At 52.4% G+C, this 20,613-nt stretch overlaps 1 protein-coding gene across 5 annotated transcripts in view; it reads left to right on the top strand.

The window, feature by feature from the left end:
- NFASC (neurofascin) overlaps positions 1–20,613 on the top strand; it is a 224,241-nt gene that overhangs the window by 186,607 nt on the left and 17,021 nt on the right. For 2 of the 5 annotated variants that reach the window (XM_004375241.1, XM_004375240.1), the window contains 9 exons: positions 1,181–1,282; positions 1,561–1,758; positions 2,762–2,832; positions 4,681–4,903; positions 6,940–7,055; positions 8,761–8,965; positions 10,360–10,482; positions 11,521–11,694; positions 14,162–14,176. In XM_004375241.1, coding sequence (XP_004375298.1) covers positions 1,181–1,282; positions 1,561–1,758; positions 2,762–2,832; positions 4,681–4,903; positions 6,940–7,055; positions 8,761–8,965; positions 10,360–10,482; positions 11,521–11,694; positions 14,162–14,176 — 1,227 coding nt within the window. Of the gene's footprint in view, positions 1–1,180; positions 1,283–1,560; positions 1,759–2,761; positions 2,833–4,680; positions 4,904–6,939; positions 7,056–8,760; positions 8,966–10,359; positions 10,483–11,520; positions 11,695–14,161; positions 14,177–19,889; positions 20,124–20,613 lie in introns of all 5 variants that reach the window. The other 3 variants (XM_004375238.1, XM_004375242.2, XM_004375239.2) reach the window with 3 other exon arrangements.

The following is a 20,613-nucleotide window of genomic DNA, read 5'->3' as shown; positions in this document are numbered from 1 at the left end:
GGCACTGCAGGAAAGGATATGCTGTGTAGTTTCACTGGTGACACTTCCTCCCCCTGCCCAACTTGACCTTCAAGTGTCCCAGGTCCACCCCTCTGAGCCCATGTCACAGCCCTGCTCTGGGTCCTTCTCCTTTGCAGGGAACATTGAATTGGCTTCAGTTGAGCTCAGAAGTCCTTGATTGCTCTTTCATCTGTGATTCTTACTTTGCCCACGCTCACCACGCCCTTAGGGTGGCCCTGTTCTCTTCCCTCAGCTGGGCCTCAGAAGAGCTGAAGGCCCAGTCAGGAAAGCCCACGTACTTTGAATTCTAGTAGGCCCATCTTTTTGCAGCCTCCCCACATCTATGACTATACACCCATTTATAATCTACACTCTCACATGCACGCACACACAAATGTGGGTTCATGGGACCTACCTTCCAGGTCCTTCCAGTAACCAGCTGGAATATGGAAATCACAGGTTCAGGGAGCCAGGATGGGGAGAAGTTCTTGCCTCCCCACCACCAGTCAGTGGCTGGATGACATTAACCCCAGGCCAGGATGGCACTTATGGTACACCTGCTAAAGAAATCCCAGCAAGACTGGAGCCCAAAAGGATGCTGCCCCCACCCCTATTTGGAAGCCAGCTGGGGCTCCTTGGTCCTGCTGACTGTCACTGAACTTCTAGACTAAGTCTCCGTTCCCTGCCTGGCCTCGCCTCTTTCTTTGTCCCCTACCCTGCCCCCCACCCCATCTCCCTAACCTGCCTGCCCTGCTCAGCACTCCTACCACCTTCCTGGGCTTCTGCCCCTCAGAGCCTCAGCGCACAGAGTAGAAGGTAATCAGCATGGGGAGATGAGAGAAAGTCTCACACGTGACAGCTTTTCAAATGTTGTCATCGTGAGTCTGATGAAAAGGGCAACTTCCCAAATGTTGGCACTCGAAGAATATCCACAGTAACGGATGGGTTGGTCGTAATTCTTTCTGTGCCCCATGTGATCCTTTTTATTGCCTTCCTCCACATCCTTTGATACTCTTTTGGGAGTGGGGTGGAATTTGTTCTTCCTTTGCCCCCTGAGGGAATGGGTGGTCCCTGTGCTGACCCTAAGCCTGTCAGGGACCTGCCTGTATGGGGTGGCGTCCAGGGCTGAGGCCGCTCTAACTCAGGGGTCCTGCGTGCTGTGTTCTCCCTCTACTGCCAGGACGGCCAGACCGACCCCGGGACCTGGAGCTCACTGACCTGGCTGAGAGGAGCGTGAGGTTGACCTGGACCCCGGGTGACGATAACAACAGCCCCATAACAGGTCAGCTCAGGGGCCCTGTGCTCCAAAGCCAGAAGAGGGGATGTTGGCAGCCTTCAAGCATAAGGCCTTCCCCTGGCTTCCCACTTGCGCCTCACTTGATGTGCGCCCTGGGCTATTTGCAGAATGTGTGTAGACCTGTTTCCCTTTCCATGTCTTGGGAAGAACTCTCCCTGCGCCTTCATCTCCCCAAAGGAGATTGTTAAGATTAATGGAGGCTAAGGAGGAAGAACACAGCTAACTCAGCTCCTGAAACAGTTCTGTCTTCCTTGTCCACTCAGACTACGTTGTCCAGTTTGAAGAAGACCAGTTCCAACCAGGAGTCTGGCATGACCATTCCAAGTTTCCCGGCAGTGTCAACTCAGCTGTCCTCCAGCTGTCCCCATATGTCAACTATCAGTTCCGGGTCATTGCTGTCAACGAGGTCGGAAGCAGCCACCCCAGCCTCCCCTCCGAGCGCTACCGAACCAGTGGAGCACGTGAGTACTCGAGGCTAAAGAGAAGGCTCTGGAACCAGGCACCCTGAGTTCCCATTGAGTTGCCCCAGCTCCCAGCTATGTGATTTTGGGCAAGTTACTTACCTTCTCCAAGTCTTGTTTTTCTCATCTGTGAAACAGATGACACCCCCATCGTGGGGCTGTTGTGAAGATTACATTTGAAAATGCATGTCAAGTCCTAGCATAATGCCTGGCACATAGTCAGCACTTAGTAAATTTTTACTGCCATTGTTGTTTTTAGTAATATTATGAATAACTCTTGATTATCTCCTTTAAAGGGGAGAGCTATGGCAAAGATTTGCAATAGAAATATCTAATCCAGTATTATATCCGATTCCCTTTCCTAACGTGTTTGAGTAATGTTTGGATTTTTTAACTCACACTAGTTCATAGAGGGTGGAGAAACTCCCAGGGCTGAGTGACAGGATAAACCAGACTGGTATTAAACATATTTATTGGATAATCTGGGAAGGAGCTAATCCACACTGCGTTGGCTGTATTGACCACCCACAATGTGAAAGCCTTGTAATAAATGCTATCTGGTAAGGGATTAAAACTCAGAAGAAATTAGCCCTGCTTTGGGGGGTTTAATCTTAGATAGGAAGGCCCACCACGCCCATGAGAAAAAGACAGAACAAGTTCAGTTACATACGGGATTGTTAGATGCCATCAAGTCAATACCAGCTCAAACTCATAGCAACCCCATGTGACAGAGTAGAACTGTCCCATAGGGTTTTCTAGACTGTAATCTTTATGGGAACAGATCACCGAGTCTTTCTCCTGCAGAGCCTCTGGGTGAGTTCAAACCACCAACCTTAACCTTTGTGCCACCAGAGCTCCTTACATATGGGATAGTGAGTATGTAGGTGCTGAGATAAGACGGAGTGCAGAAGGGATCAGTCAGTGGAGAGGAGATAGGTTGCTTACCGTGCCCTGGAAGGGCACAAATTGGACTTGAACTGTTGTGTACATTATTGGGTTCCAGCCCCTGAGTCCAATCCCACGGATGTGAAGGGAGAGGGGACCAGGAAGAACAACATGGAGATCACGTGGACGGTAAGAGTCCCTCCCAGTCCTGCCACCTGACGGCCCCTGCTCCCCTGGCATTGTGCACCTGGGGGCCCTTTCCCTTTATTCCCCTGAGGCCTCAAGACCACAGTGTGGTTCAGGCCACCTGGCTGGTTTTGGTGGCCACCTTTTTTCAAGAAACCTAGCTCTTCTCCGAGATAAACATCCAGAAACCAGTCAGGAGAAACGTCTAAGAGCCAGAGAGGAAACGGAGCAAGCGTGACCAAGGAACCTAGACTGCCAGTCTGATGACAATTACAGAGAATTCCAGCAAAACAGATGGACTTTTTTCACAGAAGGAGGGATTTAAGTTACACCTTAGGAAGGATTTAGCCTAAGCACCAGAGCCTAACTTTGGCGTATTCTGGGGTCCTTTCGTTAGACATTGTTGAGAGTGAAGGAGAGACCAGCACCTGAGAGGTTCTCAGTGTAGGCCTTCTTTCAGTCTGGGAATGAGCTAGATGACTGGAAAGACTTCCGCGAGGCCAGGATGGTAAAATCCTATCTTCGTCTTGGCTCACTGGCTCCACCTTCCAGAGCGAAATTAGATACGTGCTTGTATTCGTTCCCGAGGGCTGCCATAACGAGTCCCGCAAACTGGGGGCTTAAAACACCAGAAATTCATTGTCTTACAGTTCAGGAGGCTCGGCATCTGAATTAGGGTGCTAGCAGGTCCATGCTTGCTCTGAAGCCTTTAGAGGAAGACCCTTCCTTGCCTTTTCCCGTGTGTGGTAGCCTCACGTGTCCCTTGGCTTGTGGCAGTGTAACTCCAGTGTCTGCCTCCTTCTTTATATGGACACCAGTCATGCTGAGTTAGAGCTCACCCTACTCCAGTATGACTTCATGTTAGCTTAACTAATAATATCTGCAAAGACCCTATTTCCAAATGAGGTCACCACAGGTTCTAGGGGTTAGGACTTGAACGTCTTTTAGGGGGACACAACCCATAACAGTGGTGTCTAAGTGACTTTTTAAACCACTTCAAATCTGAGGGAGGCAGTTCAACCACTGAAATATAAACATTTCTAAGGCACTGCCATGGGTTGTCAGACATGGAGATACGATGTTTGAAATCATGGCATCCTAGTCTCTGAGGTCCTCGTCTCCCGGCAGCCATGGCCAGAGCGGAGTAACAGCTGGGCTGAGCCCAGCCCAGGACGCCTGGACCTTATCTTCATGACTTCCACAGGGCTAGTTTTGGTCTACAGCTCTGCACTGCAGGCTTCTAGGGGGCTGATTCCTGGACTGGGCCCTCAGGGAATGGAATAAAGAACAGAATTACCTGACTCTTTAAGACTTAGAGAATTATGACCTGTTGGAAAAGACAGGACAGAAACATGGATTTAGTAGAACTGAGATCAGTTCTTGCTATTTGAGTTCATTGGCAAGAGGCATGCTGTGATTAAACTCAAATTCGTCCCTTTCTGACTTTGGAGAATATTATTGTCTGTCTTCTCTTTTATTTTGGCACCTGTCATAGGAAGAGTCCTGTGGAAAATAAAGCTTTCACTTCCTACACATCTGCAAATTGGGGTGACTGGGTGTCAAAGTGACTGGGTCTTGGATGAAACCTTTGTCACAGAGAGGCTACATACAGAGAAAATCAGGAATTGGTCCTGCGTGCCAAAAATGCTGCTGAGTTCATTGGCCTCTGGGCTTTTGGGGGACTCAGCAGGATAGGGAGGTCGTGCTCTCGCCGGTCCTGCAAGGGGACTGACCGCGGTTGGGTGGACCTGGGAACGGCACCTAGCACAAAAAAAGAGGGCATGCTGTGGGTGGGTCTGGGATCCTCTGCCCGTACCCTCTCCATCCCTCTGTCTGTCTCTCCCTGCTCAGCCCATGAATGCCACCTCTGCCTTTGGCCCCAACCTGCGCTACATCGTCAAGTGGCGGCGGAGAGAGACTCGCGACACCTGGAACAACGTCACAGTGTGGGGCTCCCGCTACGTGGTGGGGCAGACCCCCGTCTACGTGCCCTATGAGATCCGAGTCCAGGCCGAAAATGACTTTGGAAAGGGCCCGGAGCCAGAAACCATCATCGGTTATTCCGGAGAAGATTGTGAGTACCCTGCACCCTCCTGCCCAGGACCCTCACGGCTGGGACACGCAAGGCCACTCTCACAGGCCAGGAACCTTGGGGTTAGGCCGTAGGATTTCCACAAACATCCTGGGAGGACAACCAGTTCCCAGGAAAGGGACATCTCCTACAGTGACCTAGAGCAGACAGGCATCTCACAATGTCAGGAACAGATTTATTATCATCCAAACACTGGTTAGAATTACTAAATGTCACTACTGGAAAGGTCATTAGAAATCACCGAGTCCTATACTCTCGTTTTACAGATGTCACAGCTAAGACCCAGAAAGGGAAAACCCCTGCCCAGTGTTACATTATAGTACATGTCAGGCTTGAAAGTAGACCCCAGGCCTACTGATCCCCAGGCGGGCTACCTTACTGCCAGGCCGTGTTAGTGCCCAGAGACTACAGGACTGTCTGTCCCAAAGAGCCATCCTTAGACGCATGCACGAGAAGCAGGGCTGCAGACCGGGCCCCTTCCCGCCAGCTCCCCAGGGGAAGCCTCAAGGGCTGTGGAAGTCTACAGGGCACCAGATTGGAACAGCCATTTGCCAGCATTCCCAGTGCTGCTCCAGGCCCTTGAATTGCGTGTAAAATGAGAAGTTCCTTGGAGGCTAGCACTGGGTAAATCAACAAGATTCTGAACATGCATGTGGAGGTATGTGCCTGGCTTCCCAGACGGTGGCAGCCTGTCTGACCCAGCATGTCAATCTAAGAGGCTGCTGAGCAAAGCAAGGGGGCAGTGGAGCAGCCTCCTGGCTCAGGGTGATCCATGTCCTGTTGGGTCTGGTCTGATCGAAAAAAAGATCGTATAGGTGAAATGGGGTGACCAGAAGGAAGGGAGGAGGGTGAGTCTTGGGGAACAGCGGAGTCAGAAGGGGCAATGCTGGGGTCATGGGTAGGGACAGTGGTGTTCACAACAATGAGGCAGTAGAAGTGGGGGTTGGGCCCTGTGGCCCATTTCCTGGAGGATGAGCACAAGGGGTCAGCAGGCCCTTCTGCCCATCCCACTTTTCACCTTCATGTTGGCAGACGCTTCCAGACAGGAAGCCTATGGGGATCACAGGATGGTAAGTGTGGGAAGGGCAGCGTCTGGCCGTGGACTTCCTGGGCTGTCCCATAGTTCCCAGGGCATCCATCCACCCCTGCAGCTATGCTCTGATGGATTAGAGGGCGCAAGGCAGAACTGCTTTAGCAGCTGAGTGGAGGGCAAGAATCAGTCCTGGGGGAGGGAATGGACCTCCCTTTCCAGGTCGTCATAGGATCAGGATCCCTTCCTGAGCGAGATGAGGGCTTCTTCAGACTGGATAATGTGGTAAGGGGAATTGAGCAGAGTCCTGGCAGGAGACAGATGGCACTCTCAAAAGGGACTGTTAGTAATGTATGGATAGGGTCAGAGGGACAACAGCAAGGCTTGGGGAAACGCCTTGAGGGCTAGCAACAGTAGGAAGCCATTACCCACCACCCTGAGCCTTGAAGGAGCAGAGAACAAATGAGTCGCCAGAACCAGCAAGAGAGCCACCTACAGGAATGTGGCCTTGGGTAGAAGAGTACAATGCTGTCAACCTGCAGCCCAGCCAGGAGGGATCCAGGAGAACATATACCCAACCTCACTCTCCTCCCACCCTGGGATCTCCTTTTGGTGCCTCTTATTGGCCAAACCCATCCAGAAGCCTGAGAACAAGGGAGCTCAGCTGATATAGTTCAGACAGGGCAGCCTCCCAGGAGCTGGAACGGTGTGGGAAATGGAATGGAGGGGCAAATAGAGATTATCCAGCACATGAGGGCAGCAAGTAATTTCCCTCTAAACATGCAGGCAGAGTCATCCCACGTGGACTGCCACTCTCTTGCCCTGAATCTCCCCCACACTCCTCCAAGTACAGTCTGATGGTGGCGACATAGCCCCTGCCCTCATGTAGTGCCCAGTGTACAGAGCGGGTGAGGGACAGGCCAGCGGGGACCCTAGAGCCCAGGGCCAGCCCTGCCTGCATAACCAGCTCTCTGTCCACACATTGCAGATCCCAGGGCTGCACCCACTGATGTTAAAATCCGCGTCCTGAACAGCACCGCCATCAGCCTTCAGTGGAACCGCGTCTACTCCGACACGGTCCAGGGCCATCTCAGAGAGTACCGAGTGAGCAAGCCAGCTCCCAAGTCTCCTAATCACCCAGCTCGCTAACCAGGGCAGGGGGCAGCAGATGCAGGGCATAAGATATTCAGAAGGGGTGCTAGGGATGCTTACTGAATCCAGAGATGCTTCAAGAAGATGATGTCTGGCGTTAGCTTTCCAAAAATGTACCCAGATGACTTCTGCAACAAATAGACTGATTCTCTTAGCTCAGCTGACAGTCATGTGAAGGGTGGTGGGTCTGAGTTGACATTGCACAGCACATTATAATGCATGTGTAAGTGGACACACATGTATATTTGGGAGCGGTGTTGCTGACCTGCTGAGCTATACCCTCCCCTCTCCTAATGGCCCTGGTGGGCTGCTTGCCTGACCCAGGTCTGCTTTTCTAAAGTCCCAACTAACAGGCAAAGCCACTAAAAGGACGTCGACACCTTCCCTGTTGTGGCAGCCAACTCTGGATTTTCCAGCGCGTGGGTTATTAGGCCCTTGGTTTCTGGTCCTCCCTGCCTGGGAGCAGTTTCTGGGCAGTTGTCCCTCCTCTTGGAAACGGTAGCCTGAGGCGGGAAGAAGGGTGAGAAAGCCCAGGGCAGACAGGCTCTCCACCCTTATGAAAGCAGTAGCTCCACTGAAAAATTGGATAAGGGAGGCTGTAAACATGGGTTAACCCAGGTACTGTGACCTCAGAGGTCATCAAGAGTTGGCTGGTGGACAAACGGGGGCTGAATGGAGGGGGTTAATCTCTTCTTGGGAAACGAATTTGGTAAGTAGGGGAAGAAAGGCAGGATGATGTATACACTTGAGTGAGCCATTTCCTTGCAGCTGGATGTTAACTTGTTAAGTTGGCCCTAACCTATTTGCCTGGAGATTTTTCTGGCTAAAGCGTCCATTTGGTCCCCCTCTTAAGTCTGGCCTTAACTCCTTTCCTTGCCATTGGTGGCCTGGGTGACACTGCTGTGGTCATCCTGACCTATGGCTTCTTACCCACTGCTAATCAGACCTCACGTTGCAAACTCTTTCTACTGTGCCCTGTGACACGCCCACCTTCCATAGGCCATCCTGCCTCATCCAAGCTCTTGCCACCAGTCAGCCTAGCATCCCACTGACTGGGACATATCACTGTCATTGGACATGTGTCAATCTCATCCCTAAAGATCTTCAAACAGTATTAAAGGAAGCCATTGACTTCAAAGGATTAAATCAACCCTTTCTTATATTCAGACTTCTGGGGGTAACCTGCTACTTTTCAGCTGCTGTCTGTTGCCAATCTAAACCATACTAATCTAGCTCAAGGTGGTGTGGTCTTTGTGCAGAGAGCAGAGCTTTCCATGCCTGGACCCTTGGCTCACATACGTGGTCTGTCACTGACTGACTCCCTGAGCAACCTGTTACCTAGCTTGGAAATAAGTCCCATCATGGAGCAGCTGAGTTGTAAGTCTGGCCAACTTGCCCATTTCCCAGAGAGGTGACATGGCTCAAAAAATGATTGGAACCAAAAACCCTACTTCTTGTTTGACATAAATTCATATTCACCAGTGGCTAATGAATGGGGACCATAAGACTGCTTCCCCAGTCCTATGTGGGACTGATGAGGTCATTTGGGACTTGAAGCCTGTAGCAAGCAAAGGGAAGACCGGTCACTACCACCACCACTAACAACTAACCCAGCTCTGCCTGACTGACCCCTCACCAGCCTGCCTCTGTCCTGAAGGCCTACTACTGGAGGGAGAGCAGCTTGCTGAAGAACCTCTGGGTGTCTCAGAAGAGGCAGCAAGCCAGCTTCCCTGGTGACCGCCTCCGTGGCGTGGTGGGCCGCCTCTTTCCCTTCAGTAACTACAAGCTGGAGATGGTTGTGGTCAACGGGAGAGGCGATGGGCCTCGCAGTGAGACTAAGGAGTATACCACCCCAGAAGGAGGTAGGTCCTCCCTGCGGTTCTCCAGGGTGGGGCAGGACAAGGGGAGGCACATACTGGTGGGCCTGAAGCAGCTCTAGCGTGGCTTGGCATGGACGGCACAAGCGGACCTCTGTGTGATCTGAGGAGCCCGTGACCTGCAAACTGAGCAGCTTCTGCCTTCTCACTGAGTGATCCACCTCCAAGGTGACCTGCGCTGACAGGAGGTTGTATCTCAAGAGAAATCCTGTGCAGTCTGCTGACATAATTCCCGAAAGGCTATGCAAACTGACCCTCAAGGGCACTGTGGGACCGTTGGTTGCCCCACCACCTCCTGAGGCTGAAGGCACCATGTTCATCCTGACCACTAGGAGGCGTCTGATTTGTTTGTCAGCACCAAGGACCATCAGAGTTCCTGGGTAGTGCAAACAGTTAACACACTCGGCTGCTAACTGAAAGGCTGGAGGTTAGAGTCCACCCAGAGGTGCCTTGGGGAAGAGGCCTGGAGATCTACTTCTGAAAAATCAGCCATCGAAAACCCTATGGAGCACAGTTCTACTCTGATGCACATGGGGTCATCATAAGTTGGAGTCAACTCTACGGCAACTGGTTTTAAGACCATCTTCAAGAACTCTTTCACCACTGTTATCAAGAAGCTTTAATTGAGATAGTCAGCTCCACAGAAGGTTGTCTAGATACAGCCCCTGCCTTCTGCAGGTCTATGGTCTGATCTGGTCCTAGGGTGCAGGCACGTGCTCTGAAGGACTGGAAGTTCCGGGTCCATCTCTTTGTTCTTGCCAAGCCTTTTATCTGCTTTACATTTACTTCACCCTCTTCTGTTTTCTTCTCCCTCCCTGCTTAACTGTTGTTTTTCTTCTTCTCTTCCTCTTTTCTACTCTCCTTTGTTCTTCCCTCTTGTTTTCTTTATTCCTGTCTTTTCCCCCTCCTTGTTTTGGTTTTCACGATCTGCCTCTCCAATCACTCCCATCCTTTCCATCTTGGGTTTCTTTCTCCTCACCCCGGAACCCAACATTCTCAGCTCAGAAGCCTGGGCCTGCTGTTTTGACCCAGTGGTGAGAATCGTTGTCTGAGGACTGGGAGCTGCAGCCTCTGTATGAAAATAGCCATCGTGGAGGTGTCTGGAGCCTAAGAGCCTAACACGTGCTGAATCTAGGGGAATTGCTAAAGGAAAACTTGATCTACCTCTTCCCTATTTATGCAGCAGGGTCTGAGCCATGGTTGTCCTCAAACCTGGGGGAGATGACATCCTGGATGGGGCAAGGGGTTCTGGCTTAGCAGCTCTCCAGCATGGGGGTTGCTTGGAGGTGGTGCCTTCATACTTGTGCTTGTTTTTTGTGTTTTCCTCATCCTCTCCACCCCCTCCTCTCATCCCCCTTGCTCTCTCCTCCTTCCCCAAGTACCCAGTGCCCCCAGGCGTTTCAGAGTCCGGCAGCCCAACCTGGAGACAATCAACCTGGAATGGGATCACCCAGAACACCCCAATGGGATCCTGATTGGATACACTCTCAAATATGTGGCCTGTACGTTCTGCCCTTCTCTTTCTTTAGATAATCTTGGAATCAGAAACCCCATTCTTATGCTTTTCCTGAGGGATCGAGGTAGAGAGTCCAAGAGTGCAGAGAGTATTACATGAGGCGTGGAGGGGCCAAGAGGGAAGTTCCCCATGGAATTGGGGGGGCAGGTGAGACCCAAATTCATTACACAGCAATGTCTGCAGTGACCTTCTAGTCTGATGGGTGAGACAAAGGGAACTTCTGGTCTAATGAGAGAGACACCCTGGCCCCCCAGGGATCTTAAGTCTCCAAGACCTGTAAGTTTAGGAGAAAGAGTTCCTCACTTGGTGGAGCTTCCATCCGATGGGGTAGACAGAACATGTACAGGAGCCCACATGACACTCAGAAGACACCTTGAGGTCTCATGTATGATAAGACAGTGACTGAATCAGGAACCGGGGTCAGGAAGACATCGTGTCAGGAACTCAGCTTTGCCATGCAGGGACAAGAGTGTCATTACATTTGAAAACTTGGTTTTCTAAAGTAGATGATGTACCTCCTTGGGAACTTCAAAGGGCCAGGTGTGGTGTTGTTAACATTTGAATAGCCCAGTGTCAACCTTGTGCTTGTATGCTGTCCTGAATAGATCTCTGAACTTGGCCCCTTCCCCTTTGAGGTGTACTTTAAAAAGGAGACATTAACATCAAAAGCTCCAGTGGTTTTTTTCCTAGTTCTGTTTGAAAGGAAGAAAGGAACTCTTGAGTTTTATCCTTTTTGAAAAGGCTTGGGGATTATAAACCAAATCTTTCTGAATAAGCCACATAACTTTACAGTGAGCTAGAGATAATGAGATCAGTGAAGAAGTCTTAACCCCGCTGTGTAATCAAAGGGCCCTGCCTTTGAACTCCCGTCTCCCATCTCCCGGGTCTTTAAGATCACCAGGCAGGGTCCACCGTTTTCCTTTCCAGCAAAGTCAGGAAAAGCTTTCTCTTTCCAGCTGCAAATTCCATACCCCATCGTGGTAAATGTCTCTAAAGTTTAATTCCACTTACCATCTCTCCCCAGTTAATGGAACCAAAGTAGGAAAGCAGATAGCAGAAAACTTCTCTCCCAATCAGACCAAGTTCACAGTGCAGCGAGCAGACCCCGTGTCACGTTATCGCTTCACCCTCAGTGCCAGGACGCAGGTGGGCAATGGGGAAGCGGTCACGGAGGAGTCACCAGCACCGCCGAATGAAGGTAGGTGCATCGCCGCACCCCTGGGGATGGTCCAGCTAATTTAGATGCTTAGGGCAACACACTGAGACCTGTGCCTGGCATTCTGGCCTCTTGGCCTCCGATGGGGAGAAAAGGAGGCTGCAAGTCCTCCATAAGTGAGAACCCATCTTGTCTCCGGGGAGGTAGGAGCTGATCTTGGATCTGGGAACTCAGGCCTTAGACTGTTGGTGTCAGACCTGGGTCCCCACTTTGCCTTGACTTGCTCAGTTAGTTAACATCTATGATCCTTCCTTCCTGTGGAGGTCTAAGGAACAGGACATGAATCTGTAGTTGGGATGAGGAGATAAGGGAAAGCACTTTGGAAGCAAATATGCAGATAAATCCCAAAGAGTGCCCCATGGAGCTCTGGGGACAAGCCTTCTTTTTCCAGGGGAACATGGGGCCAAGGCAGTAGGAGAGACTGCCATGACTGAAGCCACTTGCCAGGATCATGAGCAGAGCAGGGCGTGTATCCCTCCTTGCAGCCTGAATTGAGTGAGCTCTCCAGCTGTGGAGAGGAGTGGGGAGTGGGAATAACCATTTGCCTATGCAACTTCACTAAGAACAAATGAATCCCTCCCTCCCTTGGTCCCTGGCATCTTCTAGCAGCACAGAGGCCCTCACGGGAGCTTGGCCTGCCTGAGAACTCCGCTAGAGGGGGCTCTAAGCTCACTTGCACTTGGGCAGGCTTCAGTCCCGAATGTGCCTTCCAGGAGCCTCTCAGGGATGTGAGACTCTAGAAGCCCCATATGGGCAGATCCCCTGTGAAAAGGTGGGGTGGGGCCCTCTGTCTCTCCAGAGGCATGTTGATCTATTCAACAGCCATTTCCTGGGCACCTACCGTGTGAGGTGGCAGGCACTGTGCCACAATCAGGGGAAACAGAGGTAGTAAGAAGTTCACACACAGTGTAGAAGGGGGAGACATCTGCAAAAATATCTCATTGCAATTCAGGATGAGAAATGTTCTGTCTAGATGGGGAACGTGCAGTGGCTGTGCAGAGGAGGTGGGATGAATTCTGCAAGGAAAGACTTCAAAGAGGAGATGACTTGAGGAGGGATCCTCGAGGCTGGCGGGTTATCATGTCTAATGCTTTCTCTGGAAGCTCAGGTCCCATGGCCTGACCCTGGCCCAGATGGGCCTCCTGAGAGCCACTGCTCCCAATCCCCAACCCGGGAGAGCGTCAGTGCTTCCTTAACTGGGGCTGCCAGCCCGGCTCCCTCTGCTGCCTGACCCCAAGCTCCAGGTTCAGATTCATAATCATTCCCTGCATCGCTCCCCATCCCCACCCACCCCCTTGCCACACAGCAGGCCGTCACTGAAGGGGAGGGGGAGATGGGCAGGAGTTGGTGACAGGCTGACAGTCCTTTCTGCATCCCTCTCTGGTCTTGTAAACCCTGGAGCAAGTCACACAGTAAGCTCCCACTCCTGATGTACTCTTTCAACCCCTTGGGCACTTGGGGACTTTATTTGGATGGGGGGACATTGGGTAAGTGGCTGATGCATGCCTATAACCAAAGACCCAGGCTGGCAGGGATGATGCATTTTCTTGATTACTAAATTCTGTGAGAGGATATACAGAGAAAGCCTCTACTCCTTCCCCGTCTCCTCCCCAGTACAGAAAATTGGATAAACAAAGCCCCATTGTCCAGCCCCAGTGACCACCACACAGAATGTTCTGCATTCCCAGGGGACAAGAGAACAAAGAATGGCGTTCTTCTCAACTTACTGATTTGCAGCAAATTCAGGAATTTCTTTTAAGGCTCTTAGTCTACAGTTGGTTTCTGATTTCACAAAGCACAGCTGGTGGGAAAGAACTAGGGCAATAGAATTCCAGGACAGGGGGACTCAGGGCGCCATCTTATCATTGTTCCTTGACCTTCCAAGGCTAAGATGGTGGTAGGAGTGTCCCGCTGAATACACTCCTCCCCCGTCCACTCCAACACCAATTAGTGTCTTCCCCCTGAAGATGCAAGAACAATCTTTGAACTGGGGTTGGTGTCTTCCTGCCTCCAGGGCCTTATGCCCTCAATTTCTGGCATCATGGAAGGTCATCCAGGCTGCTTCATAGAAGTCATTTCCCTCTAGCCAGGGCAGGACATAGCTTTGGGGAAAGAGGTGGAACATAGCACTCTGGGTGGACTGTCCCCATGTCACCTCTTAGGTGACTAGTCCTTGAGAGGTAGAGCAGAGTGTGTTAGAATGGTGTCTAAGAACTGGGGGCAGAGATTTCTGCAGGAACATGCCAGACTCCAGTGGAGTTTAACATGACCCATAAATACCAGTTTTCATTCTCAGGGCAGGGGCCTGCAGCTGGCCGTACCCTCTGGGTCAGGTTTAAGCCAGAACCTTCTCTGCTTGCTTGTCCTGTGGTTTCACCTGTGCCTGTTTTCTCTTCTCTCTGTCATCCTCTTCCCTCTCTCTGGCCATCTTGGGTGCTGTGTTCTGAAGCTACTCCAACCGCAGGTACTGTACCAGCAGCAGAGGTAATGGGCATGGCATGGGGCAGTGCAGGTGGAGGCCAGCCTAGCCAGGGTGAAGCCGGAGGGAGACGCTCGGGATGAAAGCATGCTCTGGGCTCACCCTTTCAGCAGTTGGGAGGCCAGGCTACTGAGGAGGATGTGTATGGAGGATGGAGCCAGAGGAGATCAAACACATTCTCCCTGTTTCGCTTATTATTTGCCCTCTGACATCCTACTGAGAAGGAGGATGACTTAGAAGGGGTCCCCATACACACACAGACTCCAGACCCCTCTGGAGCTGCAGTTTTCTCTAAAGCTGGAGGATTCCCCTGAGCCCCTGGGCCCTTGCCTAGGATTGGCACCTCACGGTGGTAGAGGCATATTGTCCACAGCCTTTGGGCCACCATCTGTGCCCCCAGAAGGAATGCTGCACTGGGAGCAGGGGGGCAGCTGGCCCCATCTCCTGGTTAGGCTGCCCCCCCCGAAAGGGTGACCTGTAGTTGAGCGCGCTGTGCATGCTAGCCTTGCATGCTGCATGGGGGGCCTGCCACCCACTCTGCCATCTGCTGTGGGCTCTGGTCTGTGAGATCCAGTGAGCATGTCCTTGGGTAGCGGCTCCAGGGCCTGGAGTCTCAGTGGGCCCCTCACCCCTCAGCAACCCAGCTCAAAGTCTTTAGTGCTAAGAACAGTCTCCACTCTCAGGCCTGGGGCAAGGGGTGGATCTACGGCAGAAATGAGGAGTTGGGCAGGCAGGTCCTGGTGTAGGAGATGACCTACTAGCCAAGTTCCTCCTCTCTACTCCTCCTGTCAAGAGTTTGAGAGGAACATCAAAGGGCTCTTTACCATGGAAGCCTGTCCTCAAGCTGGAGAAACCGGGCAGGGGAGTCCAAGGGACCCTGCCCTGCTCTTGAACTCTCTCTGAACCTGAGTCTCATCAGGAGGGAAATGGGAACAGGGCTCACCCTGGCAGAGCAAAGGCTGTGGGGCAAGGGCTCACCAGAGCCTCCTCCAGCCCTAGGCTGCGAGGACACCAGAATCAGGCAAGGGATCTGAGGGTGGGCTTTATGGAGAGGCTGCCCGCTTGCCCAATTGGTTTGCCTCCCACCTTCACTGATTTATCTCCCACCGCCATTTTAGGTTGATTCTCTTTCTTTTGCACACCCTGCTTCCTTCAGTTTGTGTATTCTTTGCTAGTCAGCTATGTGGGTGGTGAGCTGTCATCGACCTTCCGTCCCCCAGTCCTCTCCACCCCTTGGAAACCCAGGTTGGCTGAGCTCCAGGGCCTCCTCACAAGGTCTGAACGGCTCTGCTAGGATGCGAGGTGAGAGGTTGCCTCCAACCTGGGGACCTTGCCTTGTCCCACTCTGAGGGTTTCTCTGACTCCCTGGTTAGCATTTCATACGAGGCTACTCCGTGACTGTGCTGCCATGAACACAGGGTAGCCCGAGGATTGGCAGAGCAGGGAAGTGAAAAGCAGGAAGGGCACCAGGGGAGCCAGTGAGAGGCTCACTAAAAAGGAGCCCCTGGCCCACCTCCCCTTTCTGGCATCCTGGCACCCGAGGCAGGTGGGTCTGCCGCAGGGAGTCTGCCTTGCTCAGTGGGCATCTGTGCCTGTCTATGCTGCCCTTATGAGTGACAACTGAGAGGGGGTAGAAGGTGTAGTTCTAAAACCCCATTTCCTACTTCCCATTTAGGAAAGACCGAAACTTATCATTTTATGCAGAATGATCTCGGGGTCTGTGTCCATCAATCAAATGTGTTTCCTAGGTGCCAGTTTCCACGTGACGTGGTGATAGAGGCATATGACACGTTTTTGTGAAGGAGATGTGCTGATGACATCAGCTGTTTTCAGCCTTAAGTGCATAAGGACCTTCTGCACAGTCTGCAGGTGCCAAGCCATGGAGCTCAGGCGCTAACTCTTTGACATGGGCCTGGTGTCCCACACACGCTCCCTTCCCCTCATCCTCTGCAAACCTGGGCGGGTTTCTCCGCAAACTGATCTGTTTACATGTCAGCCTCCCATCCATTGTATCTGCCATCTCCTAGGACTGCTGCCCATCTGTCCTGACAATCTGCATTTGGCCAGGGTAGTCCAAATGCCATGTGGACACTCTTGGACTGAACTTTCCACCTTGGAATGTCTGGGAACTGCTGTCCTCGTCTTTGACTCAGTGGTGTCATTTTTTGTGATGACCTGCCAGCTCAGCTCAGTTCAGCAAATGTTCGGTGGGCCCAGTGCCATGGCAGGTTCTAGAGACAGAAAGATGAATAAGAGCCATCTCGTGCTATGGGTGGGGGAAGAACTGTCACCTCTCTTCTCAGTTTTCTCCATCTTCTATTTGGTGTCCCTGAAGGCCTTGTGGGGAACCCTTGGTGGCTGGGGTGGCTTCCAATGTGCATTAGGGTGCCCCTGCCTTCTGGTAGGGGTCCTGTGCTTCCAGGTCCAGCCCACCCTGGCTGCCCCTTAGGCAGTGGAGGGTTGCTGCTCCTTCTCTCAGTTGCCAGGCTGGCAGCCTCGACTGAGCCCTGACCAGGGTTGTTCCCTAGCTGTTCCTGTTGTGGCTAAGATGACATCTTAGCCCAGAAATGTGTCTGCCTCGCTTGTGGTCCACTCTGCTTATAAGCCCCATTTTTGGCCCTTATTCCCTTTCCATCCTCTACCCCACCCTGCCCAATGGATTGAAATAATCTGAATCTACTTTTACCTGAGCAGTGGACAAAGTCTTCCCCATGGTAAACTTATCTTCTCTTTCCTGCCTATGACACCTCACTCAGCCCTGGCCCTTCTGTCCCTTATCTCAGAGCCTTTTCTTCTTACCTCTGTCTTCCCTGTCTCTCTAGTGGCCCTGTCCAGCCTTGGGGTGATAGTCATAGCTGATGGAGTGGACCAGAGAGAACAATGGCTTGCCAGCTGTGACGCAGCCAGCTGTGATCGCATCCTCGACCGTAGCACCATTGGCGGGCACCACCAGGGGAGGGTCTCTGGGAGGCGACTCCTCTCCTCTCACTCACTTCTTGTTTCCTCTCACTAATACTCTGGAGCTGTTGCCACTGGTCCAGAGGGAAATGCAGTTAGACAGCCATTATCAAAGAGAAAAGTTTCCTTCATGTCACACTTGGCACAAGTGACCATCAGAAGGAGGGGACAAGACCATGTGGCAGCTTTCTCAAAGTCATTTCTTGTTCTTGTCTCTGGCCATCAGAGCCCTAGCCTCCCTCAACATCCCTGTTTCTGGGGCTGCTCACTGGGAGGCCGTGGGAAGCACCTATGCACTGTGGCCCTGTGCCACCTGAGGGTGTGAGTGTATGTGTATGTCTGCTTGTACCAGGACCAAGGCGCCACGTGAGGGTGTGAGTGTATGTGTATGTCTGCTTGTACCAGAACCAAGGCGCCACGTGAGGGTGTGAGTGTATTGTATGTCTGCTTGTACTAGGACCAAGGCGCCACGTGAGGGTGTGCCTCGCTTTGAGGAAGATTGGTTTTGATCCAGAGGGCCTTGGAAATACAGCAGCCAGCTGAACATACGGGGCAGGGAGCCCAGGTCCCGGCACTAGAACCTGGGGGAAGATTTCAGTTAAAAGGGGGTGTTCCTGATGATGCCATCTAGGTAGTCATGGAAGAGGGGTGTCCTGTCAATGTTTCATGTGCCAGAAATTATTAGAAAATACACCATTGATAAGGAACTAAAATCAGAGCAGTTCTGCCTAGACAGACCAAATGACCTCTCGAGTTTCCTTCCAGCCACACAGAGCAGGAGGACTAACCCGTATGTGTCGATGGCTTCAGGAGCCAGGGACTTGGCCTGGGAAAGAGCAGACTTTTGCCTTGTGGGTCTCGCAGTCTTTTCTCTGTGTGTGCACGTGTGTGCGCGTGTGTGCGCGTGCATATGTGTGCATCTTGGTGGGTGGGATAGGCGAATTCCGCGTGCTGAGCATCTCTGACACGGAGCTTACCCCCTGGCCTGGGCCACCTGGGACTGAATACATCCCTGATTAAAGAATACGGGAGGGAGAGTTGTCCCCATCCTACCCCAGCTCCCATACACCTTCCTCGTGTCGGTGTGTTGGCTGGAGACTGAGAAATGTAGCACTGTCGTTGGCTTTGAACTTGCCCAAGAATCTCTGGAATGTATGGGGCATAGTCAGCTGCCTAGTGTGACTTCTGTGGTCAGCACCCTCAGGACCCAATAACACCTCTGATCTTACAAATAGGGAATCGGTTGGGATCCCAGAACGATCTCTCCTTCTGTATGGGGGACTTGTAATATGGAGGCCCAGGGGAATAAAAGGGCTTTTGTTGATCAGGCTCTGGTCGGGAAGGCTTAGGATCTCTTAATTGTCCCTGAGAAAAGCTCCCTGGCAATTCTCTCTCCGGTAGCCCTCCCTGTTCTGGCCCCCTTGTGGAGGGTTAGGGATATTACTTTTCTGAACTTCTAGAGATTTGAGGCAGACTGGGATGTCCCTATTCCTTGAAAAGTAGAGTTGCCTACTTATGTCCTAAGGCCCCTGCCTCCTGTCCCATTAGCATCAACACTAGAAAATGGGCTGTGGTCAGATCATAGGAGATGGAGTGCAAGGAGGAGAGGTGGCTCTCTCTCTGATTTGCCTCCTTCATTCTTGTCACAGGCTGAGCTTTAGCAAGTACTGGAACTGGAGAGTCAGGCTAGAGTGGCCCTTTATTACCTTGTAGGCCCTATTCCCTACAAGATCAAAGGGTAACTTTGGATGGGAGATGGGGGACGTGAGAGAGTTAGTGCTGAGCTGAACCACTCTGTGCCCCAAATGAGGATATATGCAGACAAGAAGCCCACCGTGGCTTCTTTTAACGGAATTTCTTTGTTGACTGTGGGTTGGGAAGATGGTGCAACTAAGCACAGACCACACTGTGATTCCATTCATGCCCTTTTGCCACATTCTAGTACAAACTAAAAAAACTTAGGGTGCCTGCACCCCAAATGTCCTAGAGAGAAAGGCAGTTACTGGAAGTCAGGGTAGGTATGGAGTCATTGTAGGAAGGGCCATCGCTGGGCAGAGAAAAAGGGAGAGGGAGGCATGGAGGAAAGGAAGGGCAAGGGGAGCCAAGAAGAGGACAGAGACTGGGGAGAGGCTGAGGATGGAGGCAGGAGAGGTCCGCCTACCTGGCAGAGTGGGCATTGTTCTCCCTTTGTGGTCTTGTTTGGGTGGCTCATTGACCTCCAGCAGATGTGACCAAGGGTAATTTTGTTTGGAGTGAATGATCGGGGTGCTAAACAGCTCCTAGGGGATAGCAGGCTGGGCTGTGCTCTTGCAGGGCAGGGCCCAGCCGCCCACCCACCTCTGAGGCCGGGACTCCAGGGCTGGACTGAAGGGGTGCTGCTTGAGCCTGTGTCTGGGTGCTGCTTGGCCTGAGGTTCCATGCCGTCCCTGGGGTCTGAGCAATTCGGTCTGCGTCCCATTCCCGTCCTCATTCTCGCCCGTGGCTGAGTGCATGCTGGGTGCTCGGAACCACACAGACCATGAGAAGAAAATGAAACACGCACAGGGCTTCATTGTCTTCCTTGTACATGGTTGTGTTTTCTCACTGTGACCCATCTGACCCCGTCTGCTATGCTTGGGGAGGCGTCTGAGCACTAAGCTCCGTCTCCACACCGGGCTGCTTGCCGTGCGCGCGGAGGCCATGAGTCCAGGCTGGGGACAGCCAAACCGACCAGACTGGCTGTTTGACATTTTCCTCTCAGCTGCTCCCACGCTGCCCCCGACTACTGTGGGTGTGACAGGCACTGTGAGCAGTACTGACGCTACTGCCATTGCTGCCACCACCGAAGCCACAACAGTCCCCGTCATCCCCACCGTTGCACCTACCACCATCGCCGCCACCACCACCGTCGCCACCGCTACTACAAGCACTGCTGCCGCCGCTACTACCACGGAGAGCCCCCCCCCTGCCGCCGGGACTGAGATACTCGAAGCCGGTACTGCGCGTTGTCCATGCTCCCCCAGTCCCTCCTGGCCCTCCTCCCCCATTTTCTCAAGAAACAAGCCCACAGGCTTCCCTAGATAGGAGGTGGGGTCTGGGACGTGTTTGCCAACATCCCCCTTTGTCTCTACTTTGAAATTCACACGACTGGATTCTGAGTCTGGTTGCTTAGAGGCCCCAGAGCTCCCCATCCTGGGTGAGTCTCAACCACTCCGTGTCCCTCGTCCTAGCCTCGGAGTCCCTGTTCTTTAACAGAAGGCCGTACAATGGTCTGTGAGAGCCGAGCTCCTCCTCAGGCAGACAGTAGGGGTGCCTCCAGCCACGTGTCAAATGGTCAACGCAGGGCTGAGCCCTTCAGAAGGGAGAGAGTGGGGGGAAGGAAAGGGGCCTGGCGCTGTACGACTGGAGACCCCCCTATGGTGCCATCAGTGGAAGCTCTTTCTTGGCCCCTCACTTAACATGAATCACATTCACCTGGGGCAGCT

The sequence above is a fragment of the Trichechus manatus genome, unplaced genomic scaffold (assembly GCF_000243295.1).
Source record: "Trichechus manatus latirostris isolate Lorelei unplaced genomic scaffold, TriManLat1.0 scaffold00035, whole genome shotgun sequence".
NCBI classification, from domain to species: Eukaryota; Metazoa; Chordata; class Mammalia; order Sirenia; family Trichechidae; genus Trichechus; species Trichechus manatus.
This window is presented reverse-complemented; position numbering and strand designations above follow the sequence as displayed.